The sequence below is a fragment of the Phascolarctos cinereus genome, unplaced genomic scaffold (assembly GCF_003287225.1).
Source record: "Phascolarctos cinereus isolate Bilbo 61053 unplaced genomic scaffold, phaCin_HiC Scaffold_5;HRSCAF=322, whole genome shotgun sequence".
NCBI lineage: Eukaryota > Metazoa > Chordata > Mammalia > Diprotodontia > Phascolarctidae > Phascolarctos > Phascolarctos cinereus.
In genome coordinates this window covers 325565452-325592761 of record NW_027555958.1, presented here as the reverse complement: position 1 = coordinate 325592761, position 27310 = coordinate 325565452, and the positions used below count along the sequence as shown (strand labels likewise).

At 44.1% G+C, this 27310-nt stretch overlaps 1 protein-coding gene across 1 annotated transcript; it reads left to right on the top strand.

The window, feature by feature from the left end:
* Positions 1-8732: 8732 nt before the first annotated feature.
* ETV3L (ETS variant transcription factor 3 like) lies at positions 8733-15971 on the top strand. The gene is made up of 5 exons (XM_020991482.2): positions 8733-8963; positions 9831-10068; positions 10332-10521; positions 10690-10810; positions 14774-15971. The coding sequence occupies exons 1-5, from the start codon at positions 8903-8905 to the stop codon at positions 15238-15240; spliced, it is 1077 nt and encodes a 358-aa protein (XP_020847141.1). The 5' UTR covers positions 8733-8902; the 3' UTR covers positions 15241-15971.
* Positions 15972-27310: the final 11339 nt, after the last annotated feature.

Here is a 27310-nt window from a genome sequence, read left to right as displayed (position 1 = left end):
GGCTAAGAAGAGGCTTGATTCTCTATTAGTCCAGAAGAAAGTGAAATGAGAGGGAGATAGCATTGTATCTTGAGAGGGATGGAGGTTAGAGAGCTAGAAGGACTTCCTGTCAATTCACAGTAACTGTGGCACATCCTTCCCTGGAGATTTTGGAGAAGAGGTGGTCTTCACCTCCATCCTCGACCTTTGCCCCATTCTTCTAATATTGTTTTGGTGTGATCTGAATCAAAGGCAGAGGGCTGGATATGAAGGGAGAGTTCCCCTTCCCCCAAAAGTGGAGGGCAAACCTGTGATTTCTCTCTAATAAGGAGATGTGAGGGGAGCAGTGAACAGAGTGGTATCAGGGAGCTGGGGACAGAAAAAAGGGGGTAAGGTGGGGAATAGTGGTGTCTCTGGCCCCCAAAGGGTTAATGCTATTGTCTGAAAACCACAGCAGCTCCCCTGGGAGCTTGGAGATCCCGCTCTCATTTTAAGTAACCCTAACACGGCGTGTGATGAGACAAGGGGGTCGCAAGCACAGAGCGGGAGAGGGAACCAGACAGAGAGCGGGAGGCCGGCGGCTGCACTGAGGTAAGGGACAGGGTCTATAGCTTGGGGTGAGGGGATGATGGGAGGGTGCAGAAAATTCACCTGAATGGTTGGGTCTTCCCCCTACCTATGGAACAGTTAAGGGGCAAGGAATGGAGCCATCAGGTTAAAGGGACTCCAGACTTAAGCGGGAATGGAAACCAAGGGAAGAGAGCCCATCCAGGGGAGAATGGGGCCTTTTAGATGTTGGGCAGCTATGGAACCTGATGTGGGGCAAATAAGAGAAGTAAGAGAGGAATATTGGATGGGTGAGTAAAGAGATTAGGACACTAATCCACTTAAGTGACAGGCAGTTACCCCTCCAGATACAGAACAACTGTGGAGCCAGACATGGGAACCCTGAGAGGGAAGTTCCCAGAAGGCTAATATGGGACAGCTGTGAATCGGTGTGTTAGAACAGAGATGCTGAAGAAGGGACAGTTTCTGCTACCTCCTGTACCCTGCTTTCTCTCCATGACCTGGGGAGAAGTGTTTGAGGCTGCTCTAGAGAAGCTAGTTGTACCAAAGGGCTGGAGGATTTGAATCAGGATGGGCAGAGGCAGGAGGAAAACTAGTAGGATCAAATTCAGGAACTCTTTTCTCATCCCCTAAAGTTCCATATCCCTGCCTCACACCTGTCAAACTGAGATGCAACTGATGAGTGCAGCCATCAGGTAGAAGAGCTGATCACAAGGGCACGGGAAGGACAGGTGGCAGCAGAAATCCAAGGTTGGCAGCAGGTGAGGCACCAAGTTCCACGCCTTTAAGAGACAGATTAGCTAACTAGTACTTAGAGATCACTGATGAGAAGAGTCTCTGACCACTCTCTCTCTCCCTTCTCGATCCCTAGAACCCTTCCCAAAGGAGTCAGAATTTAGAAGAAAGCTAAAGGCTTAGTTGCCTAGGTATTCCCTTAACTCTGTCTCTTGTCATCACCTGCTTCTGTTATCTACAGAGTGACTTGGGAAAGGGGATCCAGGAAGAAGATCAGAGCTGTGTAAGGTCAGGAGTTCCATGGCACTGGAGTTCTTAAGGGAAGGGACTCCCACTGCATCCTCCTTTCCCACCTCTGTAGTCCTTGCACATCCTTCCAAGACAGATCTCAGAACCAAGAGAAGAGCAGAAGAAAAATTTCTAGCTATTCCAGACAAAAAGTCTCTTTTCTTCACAGGGTTCTACTTACCAAGACCAAAGGTATCTTCCTTCCCTGACAAGGACCAGGGACACTTTAGAAGCTGAGGCCTAGGGGTAGTGAGGGACAGGGATGGGCAAAAAGAAAGGATGTTATTGAGGCTAAACAGAGTTTGGGATGCAATTTGAGAGTGGGGTTTGAATATGGGGTTAGCGTTGAGAGTGGGGTTGAAATTTGAGTTTGGTTCATGGGAGGTGAGGTAGGTACTAGCATGTGAGTTGATATTAGGCTTGATATTGGGGTTTTCATTATGTTTGGGGGTTCACATTGAGGTTTGACTTGGGCATAGGATTGATATTGGGATCATCATTAGTTTGGGTATTAGCACTGAGGTTTGGGTTTGCAGGGTGGGGTTTGGGTTGAGGCTTGATATTGGGGTTTTCATTATGTTTGGGGGTTCACATTGAGGTTTGAGTTGGGCATAGGATTGATATTGGGGTCATCATTAGTTTGGGTATTAGCACTGAGGTTTGGGTTTGCAGGGTGGGGTTTTGGTTGAGGCTTGATTTGAGATTGGGGTTTAAGTCTGGCTTGGCACTAAGATGAGTCTTGGGGGGATCCAGTTTTGAGATTTAAGCTGAGGTTTGTTTGGGGATTGGAATCTGGGTGAGTCAGAGACATTCTCCTAAGCTGAGGAGTGGGTGAGAGGTGGCCTCAAGCCAGTACCTGCTGACGTCTGGATCCCAGTTACTCAGCATCTGCTGCTAACAGGGCCACCTCACCCTAAGAGCCTTGTTCCCAGCTAGTGGCTTTCACTTCCTCTTCCTTCTGCCTGGCCCCTCTGAAACCTCAGCTTCCCAGCTCTGGTGGGGAATTCTTGTCCTTTGAGGGGGAGAGTCAGGGAGTACCCAGGCTGGGGGATCTCCTGTTGCATGGGAAATGAGTAGATTTGCCCTTCATCACCCTGCTATGAAATCGTCCAAGGGGGTAGGTAATAAGACTAGAATGCAGCAGGTTTGCCCCTCATCACCCTACTATAAAAGAGCTCAAGGGGCTAGGTAGTAGGGGAAGAATGTAGCAGAAATGGAAGAAAGCTTTGCGAAATGTAGTGACTGTCTCCCAATCATCCTCCCTCCCCTCCCACATAAGCTACAGAATGGAAAGTGATACAAGAGCTCTAGCCTATATGCCTAGATGTTTGAGTTCAGTTTCTAGATTTGAGGAAATCACCTGGAAACAGACAAAAAGAAAGAGATAAAAAGAAAAAGACAAGTAAAACAAGACAGAAACAGAGACAGAGATAGTGCAAGACCCAGCCAAAGGGAGACAGGAACAGGTCAAGCAAGACAGAGAAGGAGAGAGAAACATGGCAAGACAGAAGAGACCTGGAGAGCCCAAAAAAGACAGACAAGAGAGGCAAGCAGAGCATAGGAGATCGACAGAGACAGTGGGACTGAGAGTCACAGAGTAAAGGTGAAAAGGAGAAATAGAGAAGAAAGTAGAAAAGAGAGGACATTCTAGAGAAATTCGGGTGGAGAAAAAAGAGAGAAGGGGAGAGAAAGGGGAAGAAGAATGAGGATGAGAGAGGAGAGAGGAAAGAGAAGAGAGAGAAGAGGGGGGAAAGAGAGGGAGAAGAGAAGGGAGAGAGGGAAGGAGAGAGACAGAGGGAGACAGAAAGAGGGGGGAAAAAAGAACAAAATGCAATGAAGGAGGAATTGAGCAGATTCCTAAAAGAAGTCCAGATTGAAAAAAGGAAGGCAGAGCACCTGAAAGGAGAGAAAGCCTGGGAAGGAGAGCTTTGTTGTCTGTTTAACCCATGCAGATGGCTATTCCTGCTTTCCCTCTAGGACCACCTCGCACCCCCTTTCCCCCTCTACCCCCCACCCTGCTGCCATGGAAATTGGAAGGGATTTTCTGGGCTTGTGTAAGTGACTTTCTTTGTGACCTTCAGACCCAGCCTGGTGCGGGTTAGGGGGGAGTGAGCTGGGGTGGAGGGTCTCGGTTTGGATTTCTGCTCCACAGAGTTACACAAACCTTTTAAATCCCAAGGCCCCCAGAGACCTAAGAGCCAAGAATCAGAGGAGTCAGCAGGGGCGGGGAGGAGAGATGAGGATAGGAGAGAGAGGGATGGGCCCCAGACTTCAGCAAGATTGGGGGAAATGGGAGGGAGCAGGAAACCTGGGGCAAGGCTGACGAAAAGCAGCCAGGGGTGGAAGGCAATGATACAAGAGAGATGTTAAGTCCTAGACTTAGCAGAGACAGCTAAGTGGAGACAGCATGCTATATACTGAAAAAGAATTCTGGAGAGAACTAGGCTTCATCTTGGGGATGGGGTTGGGGGAGGTGGACAGTAGAGGCAGAGAGCCTGGTATTGCGGTGGAAAGGATGTTGGTTAGACAGAAAAAAGTGCTTCCTAGCTGCCTGAAATGGAAGTAAAAGATGGGGTGGTTTTTTGGGTGTTTTTTTTGTTGTTTGTTTGTTGTTTTTTTCAGAAGGGAAAGAAAAAAGAGAAACAGAGCTAGACAAACACAAAGACTGGGCAAAACTGATACAAAGAAAAATAGAAATCAAGACAAACAGCCAAAGGCAGAACAATAACCTCCTTAGACTTGGATCAGGCCAGGGGAGGGACACAACATTAGGATTCCCTACCAGCCTGCCCAGGTTTACCATCCTGGAATTTAAACCCTCCCACCCCCCACCCCTTGAAGCTGCTGGAACTTTGGGTAGAGAGGAGGAAGAAAAGGACAGTCTGGTCCCTACTCTTGAGTCTCCAAAGGGAAAAAAGGTGGCTGGTTTGGGGGCCCCTAACTCCCTCCCTTCTTCCCTCCCCTCGCCAGCCCCTCTGGCTCTCCTCCCCTAAGCAGCTTTAGCTAATAGCATTAAGAGAGGTCTCAGGAGGGGCCTCCACTCAGGGCAGAAGATCAAACAGGAGTGAAGGGGCTCGGCCCCTAGTCTTCTAATCAGATTGGGACTCGGGAGGAGGTGTGTAGTTGGGAGGGATACGGATCAGGAGAAGGAGGGGTGGTGGTGCCTGGGGAAGGAGGCTCATTTGTTCAATGCTAACAAGCATGAAATCTTCCCTAGGAGGCCTACCTCTTTTTCTCTGGGGGATTTTTCTCTGTCTCTCTTTGTCTCTCTTCCTCCATCTCTATTTTCCCCCTGTGGGTCTCTTTCTAGAATTATACAATTTGAGCTGGGAAAAAACCTTAGCATGTTTCTCTCTTTAGTTTAAGTGGTGTCTGTCCTGTTCCTCATGCTGTTTCTTCTTCCACCCAGGTCTGTAGTCTATCTAGAATTTCTTGGCTCCTTTCTTAATCTGGCTTTTCCACCTTTGTGTCTCCTCCTCCCTGTCTAGCTCTCTCTCTCTCTCTGTTTTTCTTTCACTTTCTCTGTCTTGATTTTCCCCTATCTCTGATCACCCAATCCTTATCTTTGTATATGTATATATGTGGCCAACCAATTTACATTTTTCAGGTGAATTAAAAATTTCTTTCGGTTACCATAATGACCAATTTTTGTCTAATTTGTCAGATTTGATCTATTTGATCAGATTATGCTGTCAATCCACTTTGGTTATTAAAAAGCACCACCCTACCCCGAAGTAGGCACAGTCTTTGCTTCTCTGTCCATCTGTCTCTGATGTTGTGTGTCTGCCATCCTCTCTGGGCTCCTATCTGTCCATCCATCTGTCTGTTCTGCTCTATCTCCTTCAATTACTTCCTCTCAGAAGGAAGGCACAGTTTAAGTCAAGAATTTCTCCAGAATTTCTCCCCACCCAGGCCTCAATCTCTCAACTTCTCCCTCCCCTCTAAAGCTTCCTCCCAATCTTCCTCTGCCCTGATTGATTGTCAACTGACTTGACAAAGTGGTCTAATGAAAAGAGCTATGGGTTCCAATATATCAGAATCAGGTTCCAGTCTTATCCCTGACATTTACTGTGTGGCCAAGATCAATAATGCCACCTCTTTGAATCTCAGTTTCCACATGAATAAAATGGGGGCAATAACACTCTCACTGCCTAGCTCAAAAGATTGTTGCAGGAACAGTACTTTGTAAACCTTAAAGGGTTTGCATAAATGTGAATTGCTGCTCTGATTCATTATTTCTGCTCAGAATATCCTTTCTGACTCCAAAGCTCTCATCAAAGCCTTGATCTTTATAATCATCACCATTATCCTCATCTCCATTGTTATTATGAGAATGACTTAATAATCATAACTATACTAGTGGAAGCTGATATTGACAGAAGAAATTATTAATATCACAGCCATGCACACAATGACATAATAATCCTCACTTGTTCAGACCCCGCTTCTCTTCTAGAGATATAGCAAACTAAGTAAAGAGATTTGGCCCCCTCCTACCTCGATCATTCACGATTAGGTTATGATCCTTTATGATTTATGGTTCTCAATACTCTCTGTGTGGCTCAGGCCACTGAGATGGCCCTGCTGCTGTGGCTGGAGGGGGGAATGATGCTGAGCTCATCATAATGGGGAAGAGCTTCTGGAGGAGGTGGGGGGAGGAGGAGAGACAGTAAGGACAACAATATCAGGTCCCAGCTCTGGGATCCTCCTTATGGCTGACCAGGTGATATAGGGATGTGCACTGTTATTGTCTAAGGTTTGACATAAAGAACTGTTTTCCAGCTTAGAGGCTGGAAACTGAAATCTGGTCCTCATTCAGTCCTGTTGTTACTTTTGGTTCCCCTGCTTCCGACCTTGCTCTCTCTCTAATCTATCCTCTATTCAGCTGCCAAATTAATATTCTTTAAAGTCAGTTCTGGGGCAGCTAGGTGGTACAGTGGATAGAACACCAGGCCTGGAATCAGGATGACCTGAGTTCAAATTTGACCTCAGACACTTACTAGCTGTGTGACCCTGGGCAGATCACTTAACTCTGATTGCCTCCCAAACCCTAACTCCAAAATTTAGTTCTGACCATGTTAATCCCCTACTCAAAAATCATCAGTGGCTCCCTATTGCCTCTAGGTTAAAACACAAACTCCTGAGCGCATTGTGTATGAAAGTGTGTCCCAATTTGTCTCCCACCTTTCCAAGCCTCCAATCCATTTCATAGATTCCGTTTTCCAGCAGACTAGCTTACTGGCTGCTCCTTGAACCTGGCTTTTCATTGAGGTCACACAGTTATTTGGTGGCAGTGTCAGAACTCAAATCCAGGCCTTAGTCCACTATACCATACTATTGTTTCTTCCAGAAGAGGCCTCATCTGTTATGTGATTCTTAGGGAACACACTCTGGGTACCTAGTGACTAGCAAAGATAAGGGGCAGGTACTTGCTTAACCCTGGGAGGTAAATTTGCATTTCCCCTTTATAAAATTAGGTTCTTAGTTTAAAGTGCCCGTGGGCCAGGAAAATGCCATCAGATTCTTTAGAACCAAGGGAGGACCTGAGAATCCTCCTCAGTTGCTAGGGAAGTCATGTCCCTCTTTTGGTCTCAGTTTCCTTATTTATAAAATGAAAGGGTTGAATTAGGACCAGCGATCGTGGCTCCTTCTAGCATTTATAAGAAATGTAATCTGTGACTTTAAAACACATGAGCTCATTTTTATGCATCTCAAGGATATACATACATATATGTGTGGGCATGTGTGTGTGTGTGTATGTGTGTGCATTTTTTTTTATCTGGGATTTTATCAATGTTAGGAACTCTTAATATGGAAATTCCCCTCCACCAAAGCAGATGAACAACTCATAAATAATTTGTAGTCTTAGAGAGCTTCCTGGTGTGCCGAGCAGCTAATTGACTTGTTCAGGGCCACATAGCCAGTATTTGTGAGAGACAGGACTTGAATACTTGGCCTCACCCTACTCTAAGGCCAGCTCTCCAGCCACTCAGTCATGCCAATCAGGTCCCCATCTGGTACTCATCATGGAAGATAGTATTATATAGTAAAAAGAGTATTGTACAGGCAGGCATCAGACCTGGGAAATAGACTGTTCTCTGTTACTCACTGCCTGTGTGACCTGGGGCAGGTCCTTTTATATCTCTTCATCTTAGCTTTCTATAACATAAAATGAGAAGTTGTACAAGGGGATCCCTAAGATCCCTTTCAATTTAACACTTATGATTCTAATTAGGTGTCATGTTAACCTCATCAGAGAGAGAAACTTAAGGCAAGAAACTATCTGATCTCCTTGCCTTTAGACAAAACTGAGAAATCCAACAAAAATCTCCATTGTATTGAAAGTTCCAAAAGAAAGAGAGCCTATAATGTTCCTTCTTCCTCCTTCCTATCTATCTTGTCCTTCCTTGCTGGAAAGTCTTTCTTGAGATTTAACCTCAATCTTCTAATTATATTATTTCCTTTTGTCTGCCTGGCTTTGAATTGTGTTTCCCTTCCTGCCTCCCCACCTCCCCATGCAAATTCCATCCAGAAGGAAAATATTTGTAACATACATTTTCAAATCTCCCATCTGTCAGCCGTGGGTGAATTCCATATCATTTCTTATATTCCTAGATTTAGAAATTCTCAGGAATCTCCCCTCTAACCTGTGAGTGTGTGTATGTATGTATGTATGTTGGGACAGAAGGGAGGGAAGAAACAGCCTGCTGCACCTCACCCTTCCTTTACTATCCATGCCACACACACCCCACTCCCCCCCAACCTTAAAGAGAATGTGAGATTAATTACATCTTCTCTTGTCTTCTGTCAGGAAAACCCTCAATCCCCTTAAGCCCTGAGTGGAAGGGAAGGACTCTCTCTTTTTCTAAATCCCTTAATATTGGGGGGTGGGGAGTGGAAGGGGAACAGAAGAGACCCTTTGACTATTCCCCCTCCCTACCCTTTTCCATCTATTTAAGTGGCTAAACCCCCAGCCCTAGCTCTGGGTTATTATGGTGCCCCAATCTGAAGTGTAACCCCTGGGGAAATGAGGGAAACTTCCTGACTCTGGGTCATAGTTACCCTCCTCTATCATACCACTACTTTCTTCCCTTTCTCCTCTTAATCTAATCCACCTTTAATTTCTTTCCCTCTGAATCCTTTATTTCTTTCCTTCTACTTTTCTTTCTTTTTTTGTCTATGTGTCTCTCCATCTCTGACTCCTTACACAGTAGTTTTTTCTGCCCTTTCTCTGAGTTTCCCTTTATCTCTTCTCTCTGTCTCCCCCTCTCAATTAGTCTTCTTGCCTCCCAAGGCTTGGACAGACAGAGCTCTCCTCCCTTAGGAGTGGACAATGCATTGCCACTGTCTGGCTGAGGGCATCCCCCCAGTTCCCAGCTCCTACTGGATTTCAGGTAAGGCACTTCTCAAACCATTACCTCTCTTCCTTAGCATATCACCCTCCTGACCGAAGGAACCCCTTTCTTTATCCCAGAGTCCCCCTTTTCTTTTTTGAAAATATTTAAAAATACTTTTCAATTGAATTTTTTAAAAACTATCAAGCATATATTTTTCTCCCTCCCATCAATCTCTCATCCTGGGAAAAAGAAAAGTAACAAATTGTTAACAAATAACAATAATAGCTAGTGGTTATAGGGCATTTTAAGATTTTTTAAGTGCTTTACAATTATTATTTTATTTGATCCCCACCACAAGCCAGAAAGGTGGGTAATATTATTATTTTCATTTTATAGATGAGGAAACAAAGTGATTAACTGATCTGTCCAGGGTTACACAGCTAGTAAGTGTCTGAGGCTGATTTTAAACTTGGTTAGTGGTGCAGTGTACAGAATGCTGGGCCTAGAGTCAGGAAGACTCATTTTCCTGAGTTAAAATCTGGCCTCAGACACTTACTAACTGTGTGACCTTGGGTAAGTCACTTAACCCTATTTGCCTCAGTTTTCTTATCTGTAAAATGAGCTGAAGAAGGAAATGGCAAACCACTCCAGTATCTTGACCAAGAAGACCCCAAATGGCGTCATGAAGAGTTGGACATGGCTGAAATTGACTGAACAACTTCCTGATATGTATAAGGCAAAACAAATTCTCATATTACCCATGTCCAAAAAATGTGTCTTATTTTGCATATTAGTCCATCACCAAGAGGTCCCTTTTTCCATATCTCTACCCTACCAGCATAGGGAGGTTAGTCCCATCATTGGACAACAGCTTGTGAGAAAGGGCCAGGTAAAACACTGTCTTTCACTGTCTTGTCCTCCCAGGCCTGGCCTTCCCAGATTGGGCCTACAAGGCAGAATCCTCCCCAGGCTCCCGGCAGATCCAGCTGTGGCATTTCATCTTGGAGCTGCTTCAGAAAGAGGAGTTCCGCCATGTCATTGCCTGGCAGCAGGGAGAGTATGGGGAGTTTGTCATCAAGGACCCAGATGAAGTGGCCCGCCTCTGGGGCCGAAGAAAGTGCAAACCACAGATGAACTATGACAAGCTGAGCCGGGCCCTCAGGTGAGGGAAGTATGAGGAGGTGAGAGAAGGAGACAGGGCTCTGAGCCCTTGACCGCAGGGTTAAGGAAGAGTTCTAGGTCCTAGTTTTTAGATCCTATTGGAGCTATGAGTTCTGATAACTTCCCTTTCAGGGTCATGCCCATTGAGGCTGTGATTTCAGGTCTCCAATAGTGCCTGTGAGGTATTCTGAGATGTAGACAAACTAGCTGGGCCATCTTTGGTCCATTCCATTGTCTACCTAACCTTGGCCTTGTCTTCTCTAGGTATTACTACAATAAAAGAATCCTGCATAAGACCAAGGGTAAGAGGTTTACTTACAAGTTCAACTTCAGCAAACTCATCATTGTCAACTATCCGCTCTGGGACATGCGGCCCCCGCCCTCACCTCCTCTGCTGCTGGGTGCACCAGGCATGTACGGCCCAGCCTTGGTGCCCATCGGTATGCAGAGTGAGGTAGGCACGAAGACCCTTTCTTTCCCCATATCCCTCCTTCCAAGGTCCTGGCCCAGCATCATCCCAGCCACCTCCTCCTCCTCCACGTTGCACCAATCCCTTCCTGGCCACTCCTTTCAGGTATTCTTAGAAGGATACCTCTGGAGCCTTGATCTTCTCCCTTTCTAGCTCCTCCACACCGTTCTGTTCACCCATCGGGCAATTATGGAACAGCTGGCTGGGCAGCGGAGTTCCCTAAGCCCCCTGGAGCCCACTGGGGATAAGAAGGGAAGCAGCAGCGGTGACCATCGTGAGTGGCTCTGGAAGAAGATAGGGGAATCCTAAAGTAGAAGAGGGGTGTTTTGTGTTTTTGTGGGGGGTTGGATTGTTACCTTGTGTAAATGACTCGAAGGACCTGGCCCAGATAGCTTTGGTCACTCCCCAGTGTCCAAATTTCCATCATTCTCTCCCACCCCTACCCATTTCTATCCATTTTCATACAAAAAGGTGGCTTTAGTTACTCCCTGCTGTGCTCCAGGACATAGGAATCCTTCCTGTCAGTGCTGGGTTCCAGAAAACTCTCTTCCTAGTCTCCCCAGAGGGCTCCTGGAACCTGGGCCCAGGTGAGTCTGCTGGCGCAGTGGGTGTGAGACTGTCTCAGCACCTGCCTGGACTTGTAGTCCAGAAACAGGGCAGCCCTGCCTGCTCTCTTCCTCCCATCCCCCTCAATCCTGGAAATGCCCTACAGCAACTTAACTTCTCTATTTGCTAGTAATGTGGGGTTGTTGTTGTTGTTCAGTTGTTTCGATTGTGTCCAACTCTTTATGACCCCATTTGGGGTTTTCTTGGCAAAAATACTGGAGTGATTTGTCATTTCTTTCTCCAGCTCATTTTACAGATAAGGAAACTGAGGCAAACAGGGTTAAGTGACTTGCCCAGGGTCACACAGCTAGTAAGTGTCTCAGGCCACATTTGAACTCAAGTTTTCTCTACTCCAGGCCCGGCACTCCTAGGAAAAGAATGCTACCTTAGGGGGAAAAAAATCCCCAAATACTCCTTCACAACTGACTCCAGCTGTTGTTTTTGAGCTTATATTCATTCTCATCTACTCCCACCCCCAACAAAGGAAAATGAGGATACTAGTCACTGAATTTAGAAGCAGCTACAACCCTGAGCTCTGGGATTCTGGACTGTAGCTAGTCTGAGGGGAACACCACTCTCCCTTATGTTCTCCCCTCCTAAGAAAGAGTGCTACTTTGGGGTCGGATGAGCAGCCTGGAGGAAGTTCATCAGGGGTCAGAAATCACTCATGTTGGGGCAGCTAAGTGGCACAATGGATAGAGCACTGGCTGTGGAGTCAGTATGGACCTGAGTTCAAATCCAGCATCACACACTTAACACTTACTAGCTGTGTGATCCTGGGCAAGTCACTTAACCCTCATTGCCTCGAAAACAAACAAACAACAACCCAAAAAAAAAAACAATTATCCTGGGCAACCTTAGGAATATTTGGGGCATCTAGGTGGTGCAGTGGATAGAGCACAAGCCCTTGAGTCAGGAGGACCTGAATTCAAATCCAGCCTCAGACACATACTAGCTAGCTTTGTGAACCTGGGCAAGTCACTTAATCTCCATTGCCTCCAAAATAAACACACACACACATACACACACACACACACACACACACACACACACAAAGAAATCACTCATGTTATTACAGAGCTTTAAAGTACTTTCCCTCCAGCAACTATGTGAGGTAGGTACACATATCATTATCTCCATTTTTAAAATGAGAAAATGGAGGCTGAAAACAGTTAAATGACCTATCTAAGTTTACTCAGCTAGCATGTGTTAGATAGAGGCAGGGTTTGAAACTAGTTGAGTTCTGACTCAGCTCTTTCTACTATACCTTGCCGATAGGAAAGAAATTGTGGGGATGGCTGGGAAAATTGGCTTGGTGGAGAATAACATTATTATTATTATTATTATCATCATCATTATGTCATAATCATAGCTAGCATTTATATAGTGCTTTAAGGTTTGCAAAGTGCTTCATATATATTATCTCATTTGATCCTCACAACAATCCTAGAAGGTAGGTGCTATTATTACCCTTAATTTACTGATGAAGAAACTCAGGCTCTAAGAGGTTAAGAAATTTGCCCAGCATCTGAGGCCATATTTGAACTCAGGTCTTCCTGAGCTCCAAGTCCAGAGACTTCCTGAACCACCAAGCTGCATTAGAAAATAGACCCTAAGGGAATAGATTTGAGATTGAGCTGTCTCTAAGTCTCCTCTTTAGCCCTGTGCTGACAGCTGAGGAACCAGGAGGAATTCACTGGGAAGAAGAAATATAGACCTTGTCCTCAGGAAGCTCCCAGATGAGGGAAAAGTCAGGATATATTCCTCACCCAAGGGGATATACAGAGATGGACAGATAAGGGCATATGATTCTACTGACAAAGAAAGCTTTCGCTCTCAAGGTTGTGTTGAGATGGGGAGAAGTTGAAGAGATCAGAGACATTAGAGGGGGTCAGTGTAGGAACACTTTCTATAGGAGGGAACACGCAATCAGGGTGGGAGACAGTGTGATGTAGTAGGAAGCAGAGCCATTACCATGGATTATTTTATCTAGGGCAAAAACAGTTTGGGGTGGGGTGGTAGCAGCAAAGATGATGGTCCAAATGAAGGTCCAGTGTTGCTGGGAGACGCCCTGGGTGAGGCAGTTGGGTCAAGATGTTTACTGAAGAAGAAAAAAAATTTTTTAAATGAAAAAACAAAAACAAAAAAAATTAAAAAAAGAAAAGATGTTTACTGAAGGCCAGAGAACCATAAGACAGAGATGGCAGTCTCTGCACTGCTGAGAGGAGGAAGTATTCCATCTCCCTCAGATGTTGGCACCCTGGGGCAAAGCTCTGAACAGCGTGACCTTATTGTGGTTCTAATAGAAAATGCACTGATCTGGACATCAGTACTGCATCGGTTCTAGGTCCAGCTCTTTCATTATGGTGCTGTGACCTTGGGCAAGTCACTTCCTGGTCTGTAAAATAAAGGGGTTGTCCTACATGATATCTGAGGTCCTTCCTAGATTTAATTATCCATGTCATGACATTTGTGTTTTAAGGTTGCTTCCAGGTCTAACACTATGTTCTGTGTTCCAACGTTCTATGTAAGGATCTAAGGATCCTTACAGCTTTGGTATCCTAGGATACTATGACAGGACTAGAAAGAGGACCAGGGATATACCAAGTAAACCAATAGAGTCCCTCTCATGCCAAATCGCTTTTAACATATCAAAGTACTTTCACATTTTTCATATTATTTGATAAATAGTGTAACATTAATAACTTTAAATAATAATTTTGTTGACAAGTACTTATTTTTTATCTTATTTAATGACTTTACAATAACCTTACTAAGTAGGCAAGGCAGGGCAGGTATTATCTCTGTTTTATGGATAAGAACACTGAGGTAGGTTAAATGATCTATTGGAATCACACAGTGAGTTCATTACAATGCTGGAACTAGAAACCTTATTTACAGGTTAGGCACAAATATAGGGCTGGAGATTATAAGCAAGGCGGTACCAGGAGAAACAAGGGGAGTGAGGAGATTCATGAGGGAAAAAAAGATTGAGAATAGAGACATTCATAGGATGATAAAATTAGAAATGGGAGGGATCTTAGAGATCATACAATTCAACTGTCTCATTTTACAGGTGAGGAAACTGAGGCCCAGAGAGGTTAGGTGGCTTGCCCAAGGTCCCACAGCAAATAATTAGCAATTAGAGAGTCTAACTCAGGTCCTCTAGGATCTAATCCAGTGCCCTTTTTTCACTGCCAGAGGTCTTAAGCATTTTTTTTTTCATCATGGACCCTTTTGGAAATTGGGGGAAGCCCACAGACCCTTTCTCAAAATAATGTTTTTAAATATACAAAATAAGGGGCAGCTAGGCGGCACAGTGGATAGAGCACTGGCCCTGGAGTCAGAAGGACCTGAGTTCAAATTTGGCCTCAGACACAAAACACTCACTAGCTGTGTTGACTCTCTGGGCGAGTCACTTAATTCCAATTGCCTCACCAAAAAATAAATAAATGTACAAAACAAAATACAAAGGAAACCAATTATGCTGAAATACAATTGTCAAAATATTTTTCCCATCCAAGTTTGAAGACTCTCTGAAATCTGTCCATGCGTCCATGGACCCAGGTAAACAATCCCTGTAATACACCAAGCTGTCACTCCTTCTGACTCCCTTTTTTTCTTTCCCTAGGTCTCGGCTCTCTCCAAGCTCCTTGCCTGTTGAGTCCCTGCTACCATTTCCAGAATCCCCGGAATGAACTCCCTCCTCTTGCCTCTCTGCCTCCTTCCCTCTCTACTCCTCTTCCAAATGAGTGGCCACGATTCTCGAGGCCCTTCCTCCCCCTTACCCTCCCAGAGCACCAGTCCCCTGGGCCCTCTAAGACTGATTCTCTGCTTGCTGGAGTGGGATTCCCCACAGGTGGAAAGGTTTTCCCAGGGTTTCCCCTTCTGGCTGGGATGGGGCCTAGGGCAGGAGAGAGGTTGAGATTTCTGTCCCTGAGGCCTGAGGAAACCGAAGTAAAGCAGGATTTAGAGGGATGTCAAGGACCTGTAGCAGCTTTCCCGTCAGAGGTACATAGACTGAAAACCAGGGAGGAAAATCATGCATCCCCATGTCTGGACACCTTTAAGGCTATGTGGTCTTTGGATCCTCCTTAACTGGACGGTGACTGATGAAGCTTCTCCAGCCCCATGATTCTTCCCTGTCCCTCCTCCACTCACCTTCTTCCCGGGTTTACCTCACCCTGGCCCCAACCCCACACTGGCTCCAGGCACTGAACATGGGCTTGACTGAAGTAGAAAGGATTGAAGTTAGACCTAAAGAAGGAAATGAAATGGGGATCCTAAGGTGGGAGGGCAGGGGTTTGAGGGTAACAGTGAGGGCCATGATTCCTCTCTTCATCAAATGGGATGGGGCCACTGAGGTAGAATATCCCTGACCTTCAACCAAAGATCTCATCAGTTCAAGAGGCTAAGTTTATTCCCTTCTTCCCACCATCTCCACCTCTCATCTCAAGGTCTATGTGTGGGAGGAGGAGGGGGTATGAGGAGGTTCCTCTATTGGAAAGTACCCAGCTTTCCATCATTCTCTCAAAGGGTTAATCATAAGGTAAGGGATTAAGTTGAGGAAGGAGGTGGGGGGGACCCTATGCCCTGAATGAGAAAATAAAGTCATTCATGTTAAGTGTCAAGAGTGACTAAGGTCTCCCCACTTCCCCAACCCTAGCATGTGTCTATGTTTCTTAGCCCTTCAGTCTTCTCCCTTCCCAGTAAGTGCTGTGATTCTGGGGTCTCTGGTTCTAAATGGACGCATTCCCTTCTACCCTCAGACCTCTCCCAAGTTCTGTCACCCACCCCACTGTGGTGAATAAAATTCTTTGAACCAAGAATGTGCTCTCTGTCCTACTGACTTCTGCTATACTGTGTGTGCCCCAAACATCCCAGGTTCAAACATGACCCTTACTTCCCTGTTTCACCTGAATTTTCTAAATCACCTGGGGAAGTGCCTGCTAGTCTGGTTTGTAGAAGCAACCACAGCCTGCTTAATCATGGGTAGAGAGAGAGATCTCTGTATTAGGAAGGGATATTGACTTCCAATTCAATCTGGATTTCCCTGTCTGGAGGACAAGAATGGAAGCTATGACCTACAGCTGAAATCTGCTCTGCTGTATGACCTTGGGCAAGTCACTTAACCCCATTGCCTAGCAAAAAAAAGAAAAAAGAAAGAAAGAATGAAATCTGCTCTGAATTTCTTAATGGAGCAAACATCTGGCAGTTAAATAACAATCACTGCCTTCTCCCTTGGTCAGATATAAAGGCTTGAGAATTGATCCCTAAGCCATAGAGTCAGGAGTCCTCCCTACCTTCAGATCTCTGCCCTCTCCAGTCATTCTGAGAAGTTTATGGACCCTTTAAGGATGTACTTTTGACTCTTTTCTCTCAAAGCCTATCATAGAGGACTTAAGTTTATTCCATTTTGAAAAAAATTCGGACAGGCAGCTAGGTAGCACAGTGAATAGAGAATTGAACCTAGAGTCAAGAAAACCTGAGTTCAAATTTGACTGCAGACACTTACTAGCTGTGTGACCCTGGGCATGTCACTTAACTTCTCTTTGCCTCAGTTTCTTCAAGTGTAAAAGGGGGCTAATAGGGGCAGCTAGGTGGCAAAATGGATTGAGCACCAGTCCTGGAGTCAGGAGGACCTGAGTTCAAATCTGGCCTCAGACACATAATATTTCCTAGTTGTGTGACTCTGGGCAGGTCACTTAACCCCAATCACCTCACCAAAAAATAAACAAATGGGGCTAATAATAGCACCTACCTCCCAGGGTTGTTGTGAGGATCAAAGGAGATAATAATTGTAAAGCACTTAGCACAGTGCCTGGCACAGAGTAAATGCTATACAATGTTAGTTCTCATTATAATTCCTATGATCACTGGAGTTATCCATGGAAGGAACTAGTCCAACTCTTCAATTTTATAGGTTAGGAAACTGAAACACAGAGAAATTAAGTGAATTGCCCAAGGTAACACAGGGATAGTAAATAAGCAGAGTCAGGATTCCATCTCTAGATCTCCCGACTCCAATTCAAAACCTGGGTCTTCTTATTCAAAAATGTGTTGCTCTTCCAACTTTACCACAATGACTTCCAAAGGGGCTCTCTTCCTGCAGCTGGTGAGAGCTTGGCAAAACCCCAGGGGTCCATGTTAGCAAGATGGATCTGGGAGGAACGGGAAAGGCCAGGCTAGAGGCTGTGGTCTTCCTCTCTCTTCCCATGCATGAAGCAAAAGCTCTTAAACACCTCCCACCCCTCCCCAGAATTCTTTCTCCTAGGACAAACCCAGGCTGGGGAATGGACCACTGAAGAATTTATCCTCTTACCACTGGCCTGTCCCCCACCCCACTGTGGGTAGGAGGAAGCCCCAGGCTGGGGCTTTCCCACTGCCTCTCCCAGCCTGGGAGACAAAGAACCTGTGTTGTCTGCTCCCAGCACAAGGACTCAAATTGTCTTGGATGGGACTTTGGGGCAGATTCACTTAAAGACTGCCCTAAGGTCAATAGGGACTTTCTCGGGAATGGGATCATCCTTTGTCTCTGCTGTGCACTATCCCATCTTCTCTGGCTGTGCAGTCCTGCTGATCTTTGATTTCTGTGCCCCCTTACACACACGTTCGTTCAGGTTTCTGGGGTGGGGTGAGAATAACTGAGATCTCTACTGCTTGTGAGTGGGTGGTGTCAGCACAGTGAACCCAGGAGTCAGAACTCCCAGTCTCAGCCTCAGGGGACTCAGACTTCTGGCTGGTGAACTCCGGGTTTGAGGCGCCAGACGGATTTGGGTAGACGAATGGACAGGTATGGACATGGGCTGGTTCTGGCAGCCCTGGGAATAAGGCTAGGGGCACAATATGGGGCAGGGACCGTATCATATTTATCATTCTACTTCCCCTACCCTAGCCTAACACGTAGTAGGCTTTTCATAAGTATCTGTAGAATAAATGATTAGGGAGGATGTAGACTATGCCCCCGCTATGCCCCCGCTAACCCTTCCTCAGCAAAGTTAGCTATGGGTTTCCATATTGCACTAGCGCCCTCTGGTGGACACAAGCAACCATTACAACGACCTGAGAAAGCCTGGAACTGGATTTAGTTTTGGTGTAGTTGATGAGAGAGGTCAAGAAACTGTCTAGAGAGAGAAGGAGAAGCACCGTTGGCAGACAGCTCAAAAAGAAAATTTATATGGGAACTTTAAGGCTTACAAACCTCTTTACTCACAGCAGCCATATTTTGGTACTATATTATTTTCCTTCTTTTTCTTTTCCTTTTTTTTTTTTTTTGGCGAGGCAATGGGGTGAAGTGACTTGCCCAGGGTCACACAGCTAGTAAATGCCAAGTGTCTGAGGCCAGACTTGAACTTAGGTCTTCCTGAGTCTAGGGCTGGTGCTCTATCCACTGCACCATCTAGCTGCCCCCAGTGTATTATTTTTCTAGTTTTGCAACTGAAGGAACTTCTAATAAGCCAATGGATAAACAAGTCTGATCTTCAGACCACCTCAGAAGCATCACAGGATGCCTTCCTTGTGGTAGAATTTAATTCTGTAATCATCCCCAGAAATCATATCCCAGGTCAATTCTCCACTTTCAAGAATTCTGGATTTGGAGTCTGAGGATCTCAATCCAAATCTTGGCTCCGCTACCTATTGTTTGACCTTATAATCTTCCTCCTTCTAGGCCCTGGCTTTGTCATCTATAAAATGAGAAGGTTGGAGTAGATGATCTCTAAGGTCTTTTCTAACTCTAAACACTCTTTAAATAGGTTGAAAGTACTTAGAACTCGTTTGCTTTAGTCCAGGGCTGGGGTTCTTAACCTGGAGTCTGTGAACTTGTGTTGTTCATTTGTTTAACACTTTTTTGGCAAAGCAGTCAGGGTTAAGTGACTTGCCTAGGGTCACACAGCTAGCTAGTGTCAAGTGTCTGAGGCCAGATTTAAACTCTGGTCCTCCTGAATTCCAGGGCCGTGTTCTATCCATTGTACCACCTAGCTGTCCCCATTTTAACATTTTTACAACCGTATTTCAGCATAACTGATTTCCTTTGTAATTCTGGTACATTTTATCTTATGCATTTAAAAATCTCATTTTGAGAAAGGGGGTCTGTAGGCTTCACCAACTGTCAAAGGAGTCCGTAACACAAAAAGGGTTAAAGAACTTTTGGTTTAACGGGAAGGGAAGAAGTATTGATTAGACACCTGCTATATACCAGGAATTGTGCTAAATGCTTTGTGAATATTATCTCCTTTGATCCTCACAACAAGCCTGGGAGGTAGGTGCTATTGGTGGCTCAGTGGATAGAGCACTGGAGTCAGGAAGACTCATCTTCCTAAGTTCGAATCTGGCCTCAGACACTTGACACTTACTAGCTGTGTAACCCTGGGCAAGTCACTCAACCCTGACTGCCTTACCAAAAAGCAAAAAAAAAAAAAATTAAAAATTAAAAATCTCTAGAATTAGCAAAAACTTAAAAAAAGAATACATCATGTTGTCTTTGCTTGCTACCGGGGGACAATAAATATTTCCTAAAAAATATATACACATTAGATTAATAATATTATTATAATTGTAATAACTTACATTTTGCATTTTAACATGTACAAAGTGGTTAATGGATATTATCTCTTTTGAGCTTCACTACAACCCCCTGAGGTAGGTACTAGAGATGTAACCCTTATATAGCAGCCTCCTGTTGCACAATAGGTAAAGTAGACCTACTTGTTTTCCCCCGCATTTTTCTGGATCTTTGGACCCTAAGGAGAGATGGAAGTTTGGAGCTGACTAGCCCTAGCAGGTTACTGTGTTAAAGGACAGCTGCCAAAGGTTACGCTACTGTCTTGTTCCCTAGCAGGGGTTTGCAAAGGGCAGATGCATCACTTTGTATTTTCTGGCTAATTCATTCTCCTGGAGAATGGCTTGGGCACAGGAGAATCTGGCAGGTCATTAGGATAAGGCAGCTTCCCCTCCTCTCTTTGAATTTTGAGATCAAAAATGCTTGGTACAGTAGCTTTTTGATACATCTGTTCCTCTGGTGAGATGTGAGGGACAGAACAAAGATAGGATAGAAGGAGTTGAAAATTCACATTTTCTGGAACAGTTGGATACTCTTCCTGCCTCAGAGCTCACTGTTCTACTTTATTCTCTCTCTCGGTCTCTCTGTCTCTCTCTCTTTTTTTTTTTTAACCATTATCGATGCATTTAACCTATATGATGAGTAATTGAATTATTTGGGAATTTGCTAAGATGGGAAGATGAATTTGAAGAATGCAAGTAGGCATAAACCAAGAGAATTTTGAGTTATTTTTGGAATTACCCTATTTCCCTAGACTTTAAATGTGGAACTTTGGAGATACTAGGGAAATGTGAAGAATTAGCACATGCACACTTTGAGTAAGCAGAAATTGTGTAAGCTCCAAGTACCACCTTCCAGCTTGCCCAGACATAACAGCACCTTGTGTACCTGTCTGAGCTGTACATACTCCCCATGGGACTAAAACTGTGGGTGTATTAGGGGGCAACCTTTACACAGGTATCATTATCCTTATTTTATAGATGAAGAAACTGAATAAGAGGAAAGGCAAGCAAGGAAACTAGTTCTTGCATGATTTAAAGCTGGTTGTCACATTATTCTAAGCATATTTTGGCATTTATTTCTGTAATAGTGTATTAAATTCTCTACTTGTCATCTTCTTTGGTTGTTTCTTCACAATTAGGAATGAGGAAGCAGTATGGCACATTGGAAAGAGTGAGGGATTTGGAGTCAAAGGATCTTGGTTCAAATCCTGGCTCTGCCACAGTAAATACCTGTGTGACATTGGACAAGCAACTTCATCCTCTGGGCCTTATTTTCCTTCGCTGTAAAATGAGGTCATAGGATTTATGACCTCTAAGGTCTCTTGCAGCTCTAAATCTATGCTGCTGTGTAAGCTGCTTGAAGAAAGAGATCTTTTTAACATTTTTCTGCATCCCTAACATAGGCAATGGATAGAGTGCCAGGCTTGGAGTCAGAAAGACTCATCTTCCTGAGTTCAAATCTGGCCTCAGACACTTACTGTGTGACCCTGGGTGAGTCACTTAACTCTGTTTGTCTCAATTTCCTCATCTGTAAAGTGAGCTGGAGAAGGAAATTGCAGACCACTTCAGTATCATTACCAAGAAAACCCCAAAAGGGGTCACGAAGAGTCAGACATGACTGAAATGAGTGAACGACAGGCATCTCTTAACAATGCCTAGCACCAGGCTGGACACATAGCAGATTCTCAATAAAGTCTTTGGTGAATTTAAGATACTATATTTTTCATTAGAAGAAGCAGTACATACAGTCAGTGGAGTAGAGCACTGTACCTTCTAGTCAGGAAGTCTGGGGTTCAAGTCCAGTCTCTAATACACACACACACACACACACACACACACACACACACACACACACACACGCACACACAGAGTATTACCTTGAACAAGTCACTTAAGCTCTAAGTATCCCAGGCAACTCTCAAAGTCACTACAACATCTTAGGATAGGTGCCCATCCTGGCAGAGGAAGAATCCTCACCAAGAGTTCCCTATACCATAACACCCCTGTTCCACTCCAAATTCCAAAACAACATTCCTGGGAGCACTAGTCAAAGCCTGGGGGGAAATATTTACCGAGCCAAATTAGCCATAGTCTTGGCTGTTTTTATATAATGTTAAGGATAAGGAACCTTTATTCTTTTGAGGATCATCGACCCAAGGGCCCCACACAATAAAAAGTCACTTAATTCAGTTAGATTTGAGTAGAATTTTACATTAGATTACAAGCTCTTTGAGATCTGAGACTGTTTTTCTTATTTGTTTCTCAGCACTTAGCACTATGCCTGGTTCATAGGTGGCGCTTAATGAATGGGTATTGTATTGTGTTGTGTTGCATTACGTTGTACTGTATCTATCCCATCCTACTCTATCTTAGAATTTGTGTAGTGCTGTTCTTTTGAAGAGACAGTTATTAATAGTTTAGCCCACTAGATTTCAAAATAAAAACAGAGAAACCAAAATTTTGCTCTATTAATAAACCAGCATTTTAAAATGTCCTTCATTTTCATAGTACAGACAGTAAAGTGAGCACAAGGGAGAAAAAAGAGCAGCAGGAAAAGGAGGAATAGCCCCAAGGAAGGAGAAGGGGGGAAGGGAAGACTCAGTAAGAGGTAAAGGATGCCTTAGTTTAGGTAAATTGCATACTGAGGATTCTGCATCCAGAATTCTGATTAGCAAATTAAGACTATTCATAGTTCTATAACTGCTCATTTTATGTGTGTATGTGAGAGAGAGAGAGAGAGAGAGAGAGAGAGAGAGAGAGAGAGAAAGAGAGAGAGAGAGAGAGGTTTTAAAGTTAGACCATAGCGGTATCCTCACGGGGTTTAAACTTTGAGCTGAAAATCACACACCCTTGCTATCATTGACAGAACCCTAGACAGTGAATCACAGTGGTAAAAGGAACCTTCAGGATCTTATCCAATCTTCTCATTTTACAGATGTGGAAACTGAAGTCCAGAGAGGCTAAGCTATTTGTTCTAGGATACATAGCTTTGCTTTCTTTGCTCATGCACAGCTAGGTGGCTCAGTGGATAAAGCCTTGGACTTGGCACTCAGGAAGACCAGATTTCAAATATGGCCTCAGACATACAATAGCTGTATGGCCCTGGGCAAGTCACTTAACCTCTACCTGCCTTAGTTTTCTCTGCTGGAAACTGGAGATCATAAAAGTGTCTACCTCTCAAGATTGTTGTGAGAATCAAACGGGATAATATTTGTAAAGAGCTTAGCTTAGCCTGTGACGTAACAGGCATTTAATGTTTGTCGCCTTTCCTCATGGTACAATAGAAGGAACGCTAGAGCAAGAGCTCAAGTTCTGGATTTATGTGACCTCACAAAGTATCATTAATCTCTCTGAGTTTGTTTCTCAGTATGTAAAATGGGCACGATCAACCCTGCCCTGAATACCCCCATTGAGGTATTGTCGTGAGGATCAAATGAGATATTGTTGATTCATGTCCAACTCTTCATGACCCCCATTTGGGATTTTCTTGGCAAAGAATGGTTCGCCATTTCCTTCTCCAGCTCATTTTACAGATGAGGAAACTGAGGCAAACAGGGTTAAGTAATTTGCCCAGGGTCACATAGCTAGTGTCTGAGGTCAGATTTGAACTCAGGAAGATGTTTTCTTGACTTTACGCCAAGCACTCTTTCTACTGTGCCACCTGGCTGCCCCTTGTGTGGGAAGCAGTTTCAAAAAGCTAAAGCATCATATGAGTCAGAGATGATTTCCATGTGTCATTCTGCTGTCAATGATAATGGTATCTAACCTGTATTAATCTTTTTTTATTAAATCTTTTTAATCAACATAAATCCACTTTTCTCCCTCCCATTCCCATCACCCAATTAAGAATGAAAGAAAAACAAAACCCATTATTTGTAATGGGTATATTCAAACAAAACAAATTTCTGCATTGTCCATGTTCAAAAGAAAAGAAAAAAATATATATTTTGCATATATATGTACATATATGAAGGGGGGAATGTATGTGTGGATGGGTGGGTATCACTCATTCTACACTTTCAGTCCCTCACCTCTCTATCACAAAGAGGGTGGTATGTTTCACTCACAATCCTCCAGAATCATGACCAGGTATTACACTGCTCAGTGTTCCCAAATCTTTCAGAGTTGTTTGTGTTTACAGTATTGATGTCACTGTATAAATTGTTCTCCTAATTCTGTCTACTTCATACAAGTGTTCCCAAGTTTTTTCTGAAACCATCCTCTTCATTTCTTATAATACAATTGTATTCTATTATATTTATATATCATAACTTGTGGAGACATTTCCCAATTGATAGGTGTTCCCTCACATTCCCATTCTTTGACACCTTAAAAGGAGCTATAAATACTTTTGTGCATCCTTAGGGTTTATTTTGCTTAGGACTGATGTGTTACTCTTAATTATAATAATTACAGTGCTAAGCAGCACCCTTATTTTCTTGCAGAGGAGAAGAGGAGGAGCAAGGTTTGGTCTCTTCATATCATAGGAAAAAAACAGGACAGAAAGAGAAAAAGTCACAAGTAAATTGTCATACAATCTCCCCATGTAGCTCTTCCATGTCTGGCCTGACATATAGGCCTAGGCTCAGAATTAGAGCTAAAAGCCCTTTACAGGTCATCTAGACACCCCATCTCTCAATTCCAGGCATTCTCTCTGGCTGTCCCCCATGCCTGGAATGCTCTCCCCATTCAACTCTGACTACTGACCTCCTTGGCTTCTTTTTTTTTCTTTTCTTTTTTTTTTAAAGGCAATTGGGGTTAAGTGACTTGCCCAGGGTCACACAGCTAGTAAGTGTCAAGTGTTTGGTCTGAGGCTGGATTTGAACTCAGGTCCTCCTGACTTCAGGGCCGGTGCTCTATCCACTGCACCACCTAGATGCCCCCTTGGCTTCTCTTAAGGCCCAATTAAAATCTCACCTTCTACAGGAAGTTTTTTCCAAACCTTTGTAATTCCCATGACTTCCCATATGTATCTATATGCTGTATGTTATTTCCTATTTATCTGGTATATAGCTTTCTTTGCTTATATCTGTCTTCCCCATTAGAGCATACACTTCTTGAGGGCAGCGACCGTCTTTTGCCTCTTTCTGTATCCCCAGCACGCAGCACAGTGTCCAGCACACAGTAGGCACTTAATAATTGTTTATTGAGTGATTGATTGATCTAGTCTGACCTCCTCACTTTATAGATGAAGAAACTGAGTCCCAGAGAGAGGAGTGACAGTCTTTTTAAAAAATGTTTTATTGATATTCTGTTCTTTTTTAAAAAAAATCACTTCGGGGCAGCTAGGTGGCACAGTGGATAGAGCACCGGCCTTGGAGTCAGGAGGACCTGAGTTCAAATCCGGCCTCAGACACATAACACTTACTAGCTGTGTGACCCTGGGCAAGTCACTTAACCCCATTGCCTCGCCAAAAATAAATAAATAAATAAAGGTTAAAAAAAGAAGTCACTTCCCAATGACTCTTCCACCAACAGAACTCTCCATTTTATAATAAATACAGTCATACAAAACAAGTCCACACATTAGCCAAATCATAAAATGCATGCTTCACTCCACACTCATTCATTGTCCAGCACCTTTTTCAATGCTTCACCATCAAGTCAATTGATTGAAATCCATATTGGTATACAATGATGTAGCTAGGTGAATAGAGCCCCAGATCTGGAGTCAGGAAGACCTGAGTTCAAATCCTGCCATGAACAGTTACTAGCTGTGTGACTGGGAAAAATCACTGAACCTCTTTCTCAGTTTCCTCTTCTGTAAAATGGGGATAATAAGAGCACTTACCTCCTAGGATTGTTGTGAGCATCAAAGGAGACAATATTTGTAAAGCACTTAGCAAAACTTAAAGCACTATATAAATGCTAGTGATTTTAATTTTTGTTACCAGAGTTCTGAAGTCTTTCAGTGGTGTTTTCCTTCACATTATTATTGTCATCATGTAAATTACTCTCCTGATTCTGCTCACTTTATTCTGCATCAATTCGTGCATCTTTCTAGATTTACATGAATATTTCCTACTAACATTTTTAGGGTGCAATATTCTATTATATAAGGAGATCCCACATGGAGGAGGGACAGGATAGGCATCTCTAGCCTCTCCCCCCACCCTTCTCCAAGGGAGACGTTCCTTTCTGCCTGGAGGAGAAGCAGGAAATTGGGACTGGAAGCCACCACTCTGCTCTCCTCAGAGGTGGTGGTAGTGAGGATTACCAAGCTAGAATTATATCTATATGCTCCCTTCAATATTATTAGTCTAGGACATATGATTGGGTTTGACTTCTGATCTCTGTGTTTCATTACTATTGGAGGGCAAGGGTCCCAAGATCTATATCCAAGGCTTGACCCCTTTCCCACCTAATACCAGTTCCACAATGAACATACGTGGAGAATAACAAAGAAAACCCACTTATCCAAATCGGTAGCAAAACAGAAATGCAGAGTAAAGGGGCTCTCTCATAGAGAACAAGATAACTCAACTCGACCAAGAGAGAGAGAGTCCTAGCTCTCATCCAAGGGGAAACTCCCTGCAATCTCTAGTGTAGCACCTGGGAGACAGAGAGATTATGGAGACTGTCAGCTATTCTTGTTTCTTCCCAGAGACTTTTCTTCCAGCAACTTGAAGTGTGATTGGCCTCTTACATCTTCTCTCTTGGAGTTGGAAGCCCAGAAGTACCCGTGCAACTTGAAGCTTGAAGAGTCCCAAAGAAGACCAAAGAAGTCTGAAGCTTTCTTTCTCTCACCAACTCTGCCCCCTCCCCTCACCTGGGCAGGGTATTCATCCTTACCTTAAGGAAGAAATGGGCCTTGGGACAGAGGTGACAATTCTATTCACATACCACAATTTGTAGTCACACCTAAGCAGCGGGTGCCCCCTTCCCTTCCAATTCTTTGCTATTACAGAATGTTACAATGTTTTGGTAGTCTAGTAGTAGCACCATTAAGTCAAAGAGTTTGCATAGTTTCATGACTTCTTTAGTGTAACGGGGCACTTGCCAGGGAGGGCTCCGGAACTAGGAGCGCCTGTGTTGGCTGAGAATGCTTCTGGAAGCACCTGGTGACAGGTAATGAAGTGACCCAACTCTTCTGTTTCTGCTCAGCTTAATGAATGCCTTTTTAAACGGCTGCTGGCCTGGACCTGGGAATGAAGACTGCAAACACTCATGGAACCCTGCTCATGTTCTGAAGCGGAGAGTTGGCCCCTTCATTCACTAACACCAGGCGCTTTCAGAAGTGGGCTCACCAAACACCGGTGCTCTCAGGACTGAGCACTCTTTGGCCATTCCCCCATTATGTTAGTATAGCTCAATTTTTAAAAAATAACATTTATTCAGGGTCTTTTAGGTACTATAGTAGGTCCCTGTCCTGAAGGAGGTCATATTCTACAGGGTAGAAACAACATTTACAAATATAAAATATAAACTCAAAATATATATGAAGTAATTTCTGGTGCGGTAGTTACAGATTTATTAGGAAGGGCTTCAGAGGGTACAATGGAAGCATAGGGAAGAATGGGATGGGGCCAACATAGATGGGTATGGTCAGGGAAGGCAACTTCAGGCTAGGTAGCTTATAACTCAGAATCACAGGGAATCCTGTGGA

Bases quoted from the DNA above. Each gene is read 5' to 3' on its own strand.
- ETV3L (XM_020991482.2), top strand. From the start codon at position 8,903: ATGCATTGCCACTGTCTGGCTGAGGGCATCCCCCCAGTTCCCAGCTCC. The intron at 10,069-10,331 runs GTGAGGGAAGTA...TGTCTTCTCTAG, and splicing joins AAGCTGAGCCGGGCCCTCAG to GTATTACTACAATAAAAGAA. The intron at 10,522-10,689 runs GTAGGCACGAAG...CTCCCTTTCTAG, and splicing joins CCATCGGTATGCAGAGTGAG to CTCCTCCACACCGTTCTGTT.